The sequence below is a fragment of the Nicotiana attenuata genome, unplaced genomic scaffold (genome assembly GCF_001879085.1).
Source record: "Nicotiana attenuata strain UT unplaced genomic scaffold, NIATTr2, whole genome shotgun sequence".
Classification (NCBI taxonomy): Eukaryota; Viridiplantae; Streptophyta; class Magnoliopsida; order Solanales; family Solanaceae; genus Nicotiana; species Nicotiana attenuata.
This window is the reverse complement of record NW_017671215.1, coordinates 286,395-293,031: the sequence shown is the minus strand read 5'-3', so window position 1 is coordinate 293,031 and position 6,637 is coordinate 286,395. Positions and strand designations below refer to the sequence as shown.

At 46.2% G+C, this 6,637-nt stretch overlaps 1 protein-coding gene across 1 annotated transcript; it reads left to right on the top strand.

The window, feature by feature from the left end:
• Nucleotides 1–4,219: 4,219 nt before the first annotated feature.
• Nucleotides 4,220–6,022, top strand: LOC109206748. Its single transcript, XM_019369607.1, has 4 exons — nucleotides 4,220–4,714; nucleotides 4,800–5,075; nucleotides 5,183–5,516; nucleotides 5,694–6,022. The coding sequence occupies exons 1-4, from the start codon at nucleotides 4,220–4,222 to the stop codon at nucleotides 6,020–6,022; spliced, it is 1,434 nt and encodes a 477-aa protein (XP_019225152.1).
• The last annotated feature ends 615 nt before the right edge of the window (nucleotides 6,023–6,637 follow it).

Here is a 6,637-nt window from a genome sequence, read left to right as displayed (position 1 = left end):
CGATTGTAATATCTTTCTATTCGGTGCTTATGGGAAGCCAAACGGACCAGGGTGGCCTCCCGCCTTTCATCCAATAGTGCCAGGCTCGTGATCATGGCCTCGCCGTTTGACTCTTCGGTAGCATACTGGAACCTGAGGCTAGGTTCTCCTAACTCGACTGGTATTAAGGCTTCGGCTCCGTAGAACAAAGAAAATGGGGTGGCCTCGATGCTCGATTTTGAAGTCGTACGGTATGCCCAGAGGACTTCAGGCAAGTTTTCCTTCCATTTTCCTTTCGAACTGGTCAACCTTTTTTTTAGGTTTTGGAGTATAGTTTTGTTCTTCGATTTCGCCTGCCCATTCTCACTAAGGTGATAAGGCGTTGATAGTATCTTCTTGATCTTGTGATCTTCGAAAAACTTACTCACCTTGTTGCTGATGAATTGTTTTCCGTTGTCGCAAACGATCTTGGCAGGTATCCCAAATCGACATATTATGTTATCCCAGATGAAGTCAATGACTTCTTCTCTCAGACCTTCTCGAATGCCTAGGCCTCGACTGTAACGACCTGACCGGTTGTTTTACTTTCGGGATCCCCGTTCCCCTAATTAAGACTCTCCGTATATGCATTTACTATCTTATGACTTGCGGGGATGGTTGTCTTAGGATTGGAAGGGTTCGGGTTGAAATCGGAACACTTAGTTCCTTATTAGTAGCCTATAATGGTTAAGTTTGACTTGAGTCAACATTTTGAGTAAACGACCTCAGAATCGGGATTTGACGGTCCCAATAGGTTCGTATGATAATTTTGGACTTGGTTGTGTCTTCGGATCGGGTTTCGAATGACCCGGGAGCGTTTCGACGATTAATGTTAAAAGTTGGTGCATTGAAGGTTTTCAAGTTCGTTAAGTTTGATTTAGAGTAGGCTTTGGTGTTATCGAGGTCCGTTTGGGATTTCGAGCCTAAGAATAGTTCTGTATCGTGATTTAAGACTTGCACTCAAAATTTGGCATCATTCCGAGTTGATTTGATAGGAATCGGACACGGAAGTGTTTTTAGAAGTTTTTGAGTTTCATGTCGAATTCATGCAATTTGGCATCTGATTCGTAATTCTAGATGTTATTTTGGTGCGTCGATTGTGTGAACGAGTCTGTATTATGTTTTTGGATGTGTGAGTGTAATTGGATGGGGCCACAGGAGCCCCGGCAAAACGGATTGAAATCAGACTCGAAATTGGACATGGGCAAACTGCTGGGGCTTTAGTTCTGGTGCTATCGCACCTGCGTGGAATTAGCCACAGGTGCAAGCTCGCAGAAGTGAGCCAATGATTAGAGAAGTGGCCTGGGAGTGGGCTGGCCAGTGTCCGTAGAGGCGAAGCATTTTTTGCATAAGCGAACTCGCTTCTGCAATGAAAGGACCGCAGATACGGAGGGAAGCAGCATGGCCATGGTCGCAGGTGCGTGAGGCGAGCCGCAGAAGCGGGATCGCAGATACAGAACTTGGCCGCATGTGTGAACAGTCGGTGGGTCATGCGTGTTCCACAGATGCGGACAATAGACCGTAGGAGCAGCCCCGCAGAGCAGCGATGCTTCCGCACGTGCGAAAGCTCTAGGGGCTGTGAGGGTGTATTAATGTCGGACTTAGGTTCTTTTTCTCTCATTTTCACTTGGGGTGGTCGACTGTGGAGCTTTTGGAGAAGGATTTTTAACCTATCATCGTGAGGTAAGTAATTACTACTTAATGTGAGTTTAATATGTGGATTTCGGGTATATTCTTAACATGAAAATTGTAGAAATTATGGGTTTAGTTGAAAAACCTAGATTTTGATAAAAATGGGATTTGAACACGAAAATGATTATATAATTAAGTAGAAATTATATATTTAGTTTCGTGAGGTAATGGGTAACATTTATCTTCAAGAATTTTCAGAATTCGGGCACGTGGGCCCGGGGCTAATTTTTAGGAATCATCCAATTTGGGTTGGGTAATTACTCTAACAGCTAAATTATAAAATTTTGAGTATATATTGATTAAATTATATAATATTTGACTAGTTTCGGATTATTCGAAATCGACTTGGGGCTTTTAGAGCGGACTAGTGTACCGAAAGTGAGCTTGGGAATGAGGTATGTCTCTTGCCTAACCTTGTAAGAGGGAACTCAGCCCCTTAGGCGTGTCTTGTTGTGTGTTACTTGTGTGGGGAGATACGTACGCACGAGGTGACGAGAGTCCATGCGTAGCTATATTCCGTGATATGTCCTGGTAGACTTAGATTCACATCATGTTTTTAATTGTACTGTTGTGTTTATCATGCGTATTAATTGTCTTGATTAGAGCTGGGACTATGGATTTAAAGTTGCAATTATCGACTTAGCCTTCCTATTTCGGAAATTGAGGAATTCTTAATAAAATATTAAAAATCCATGTCTTCTCGTCTCGCAAGTACTTCCACGAGCGTTGTAAATTTCTGAACTCTAATGGGATCGGGCCGTTCGCCTCGGCAGTATTATAACACCACTCTTATGGGATCGGGCCGTTCACCTTGGCAGTATGATAACACCACTCTAATGGAATCGAGCTGTTCGCCTCGGCAGTATGATAACACCACTCTTATAGGATCGCCTCGGCAGCATGATAACAACACTCTTATGGGATCGGGTCGTTCGCCTCGGCAGCATGATGGTAGCACTATTCATATGGGATCGGGCCGTTAGCCTCGACAACTTCGTGCTTAATAATCGAAACGGGTTCCAGTTTGGGTATAATTGAGTTAGGGCCTTCATGGCCAATTATAAGATTTTGGTTATGTGATACGGACTCCTGTTGTATTTAGTGTAGTTTCTTTTATTTATTTTGTTGATACATATTGTATGACACCATGTCTACTTTATGCACCTTTATTATTATTGGCCTCTAGTAAGTGTCAAGTCAACCCCTCGACACTACTTCTTCGAGGTTCGACTAGATATTTACTGGGTACGCGTTATTTTCCGTACTCACACTACACTTATTTACTGATGTGCAGGTACTGATACAGGTTCCACGAGTGGTCACATGGGCGTGTAGTCGATCATCTACGGAGACTTAGTGGTGACCTGCTTGACTTGCTAGGATCCGCAGCACCTGAGTCTCCTTCCACCTTATTTAGTATTCCTGTATATTACTTTCGGACAGTAGTTTTTTAGTAGTTTTGCATATTCCCTAGATTGTTCATGTACTTGTGACACAGTGTTTTGAGGATTTGTAGCACTTATGCACTGCTGTACTTTTCATTTCTATCACCGCAGAAGTATGTACTTGTTATGTTGGTATTTTGTTTAAAAAGATTAGCCACAGTTGCATGAAATCTAGTTTAAAGTGTTCTCTATAAAGGAAAACTTCCATATTAAAATTGTTAAAAAGGGGTAAATAAATTTGTAGTCATACTTGTGGGCTTGCCTAACAGCGGCGTTAGGTGTAGTCTCGACCTATTACGGATTTGGGTCGTGGCATCTTGGTATACAAGCTTTAGGTTCACATAGGTCTCGCGAGTCATGAGCAGGCCTAATAGAGTCTTGCGGATCTATGCGGAGACGTCTGTGCTTATCTTCGACGGCCTATAGGGTGTTATGAAACCTCTCTTTCTTCATCTCCTATCGTGAAATTTATGTTGTGCTAAGTATCTCCCACAGATGGTGAGAACGCGCGCGGCAAATGTACCCAACCGTGGAAGAGATGCTCCCCTGTTGCTAGAGGCTGAGGCCGAGGGAGGGCTCCAGCTTCTGCCAGAGGACGAGAGGCATCCTAGAGTTGCTCCAATTGTGCCACCAGTAGATCTAGTGGAGGATCCTATTATTGAGGAGCAGGGTAAGGTACCTGCAGTTGAGCCAGCACCAACAGATTTCATGACTGCGCTGGGATTCCAGGAGATCATGGGCCGTATGTTGCGGTTCATGGACTCTGTGACGCAAGCTGGTTTATTACCAGTGGACCCTGCCATATCTCAAGTGGGAGGGGGAGCAACGACGCCTACCGCTCAGGCTCCAGGGCACGTCGCTGCCGTTTATTAGACCCTAGGTGCACTACCTGCGGGTGGAGCCCAGCCTGTTGCAGCAGCTATGCCAGAGGCTGTACCAATCGCGACAGTTGATCAGCAGAAGCGGCTGGATAGATGGACTAGACTTCGCCCCCTACATTTGGGATTGAATGATCAGAGGACCCCCATAATTTCATTGACCGATGCAAGGATAGGCTTCGAAACATGGGGATATTGGAGTCCAACGGGGTGGACTTTGCCACTTTTCAGCTTAAGGGCAAGGCTCGCAGATGGTGGCAGGCTTACCTTCTTAGCAGGCCAGCGGGTTTGCTTCTCTTGACTTGGGATCAGTTTACGCATCTATTCTTGGAGAAGTACATACCACCTTCTGAGAGAGGGGAGCTTCGGGGTCAGTTTGAGAGACTCCGTCGGGGTCACATGTCCGTCACCGACTATGAGGCGAGATTCACTGACTTTTCTCTCCATGAAGCTATTATACTCCCCACAGATGCAGAGAGGGTGAGGAGGTTCATTGCAGGTCTGCACCCTGAGATTCAGGTACATATGCCCTGTAAGGCAGAGATGGGGACTTCCTTTCAGCAAGTTATGGATATAGCTCGGAGGATCGAGCATATTCGCAACCGCAGCGGAGAGTTTGCTCCGAGGGACAAGCGGCCCCAGCAATTTAGAGGATTTAGTGGGGCCCCACCAGGGACAGAGGTCAGTTCATGAGGGGTCAGCCCAGTAAGCCCATGCAGTTAGCATCACCTTCTGCTTGGGGTGCTCCAGCACAACCTTATTTCAGTTCCATTCCAGAGAGTACTTACTGCCCACCAACCATTCAGGGTTCCTCCAATGGGTATTCAGGCCATCAGGGTCAGATTTTGGGTCAGCAGTCCATCATTCCGAGGGGTTGTTTCAAGTACGGGAATCTTGGCCACGTGAAGAGGTTTTGTCCCAGACTTTAGGGCAAGGCCGAGCAGCAGGACTATCGGCCCATGCTTACCGCAACTACTACCACAACGCTCGCCCGCCCGCCCAGCCAGAGGCGGAGGGCAGGTGGCAAGGGGTCATCCTAGAGGTGGAGGCCAATCAAGTGGCGCACCGGCTAGATTTTATGCTATCCCCGCAAAGCCAAAGGCAATCGCCTCTGATGCAGTGATCACAAGTTCTATTTCTGTTTGCCAGAAGGACGTCTCGGTATTATTTGATCCAGGGACTACTTACTCCTATGTTTCTTCTTTGTTTGCTCCTTATTTTCATGTGTCCCGCGAGTCCTTAGGCATTCTTATATATGTGTCCATGCCAGTGGCTTATTCTGTTGTGGTGGATTGGGTCTACCGATCCTATGTGTTGACTTTTTGTGGATATGAGTCCCGAGCGGATCTTCTACTGCTCGATATGGTTGATTTCGAGGTTATCTTGGGCATGGACTGGGTTTCCCCGTATCACTCCATTCTTGATTGTTATGCCAAGGTTGTCACTTTGGCGATGCCTGGGTCGCCCAGATTAGAGTGGAGAGGTTCGTCTGTCGGCACTTCCAACCGGGTTATGTCTTTCTTGAAGGCTCTACATATGGTCGAGAAGAGGTGTTTGGCTTAGTTGACCTTTGTTCCGGATACAACTACAGAGATTCCCGCGTTAGATTGAATGCTGGTGGTACGAGAGTTTTCCGATGTATTTCCTATTGATCTACCAGGTATGCCGCCGGATCTGGATATTGATTTCGGCATTGATTTGGTGCCGGGCACCCAGCCTATCTCTACTTCGCCTTTTTGTATGGCTCCTAAGGAGCTTAGAGAGCTAAAGGAGCAACTTCAGGAGTTGCTTGAGAAGGGGTTCATTAGACCTAGCATGTCGCCTTGGGGCGCACCAGTGTTGTTTGTGAAGAAGATGGATGGGAGTATGCGGATGTGTTTCGATTACCTCCAGTTGAAAAAAATCACCATTAAGAATAAGTACCTATTGCAGCGTAGTGATGATTTATTTGACCAGTTGCAGGGTGCCAGGGTGTTCTCATCAACTTGAGATCTGGGTATCATCAGCTGAAGATTCGTGCTTCGGATATTCCGAGGACGACTTTTCGGACTAGATATAGCCACTATGAGTTTTTGGTGAACCGAGTGTTCAGGCGGTATCTTGATATATTTGTCATTGTCTTCATTGAGGACATATTGATCTACTCGCGTAGTATGAAGGAGCACGAGCAGTATATGAGATTAGTGCTTCAGACCTTGCGGGAACAGAAACTTTATGCTAAGTTCTCCAAGTGTGAGTTATGGTTGGATTCCATGGCTTTCTGGGGGCATGTGGTATCACGTGAGGGCATTAAGGTGGATCTTAGGAAGATTGAGGCGGTTCAGGGTTGGCCTCGTCCTACCACATCGACTGAGATCAGGAGTTTCTTGGGGTTAGTAGGGTATTATCATCGGTTCGTGGAGGATTTCTCGTCTATTGCGGTGCCTTTGACTAGACTAACCCAAAAGGGTGCTCCGTTTAGATGGTGCGATGATTGCGAGGCGAGCATTCAGAAGCTCAAGACGGCTCTGACTATAGAACCAGTTTTAGTGTTGCCTTCCGATTCAGGGATGTATATTATGCATTACGATGCTTCACGCGTTGGCCTAGGTTGTGTATTGATGC

Bases quoted from the DNA above. Each gene is read 5' to 3' on its own strand.
- LOC109206748 (XM_019369607.1), top strand. From the start codon at position 4,220: ATGGGGATATTGGAGTCCAACGGGGTGGACTTTGCCACTTTTCAGCTT. The intron at 5,076-5,182 runs GTGGAGGCCAAT...TCTGTTTGCCAG, and splicing joins GGCAAGGGGTCATCCTAGAG to AAGGACGTCTCGGTATTATT. The intron at 5,517-5,693 runs GTTCGTCTGTCG...TTGATCTACCAG, and splicing joins GCCCAGATTAGAGTGGAGAG to GTATGCCGCCGGATCTGGAT.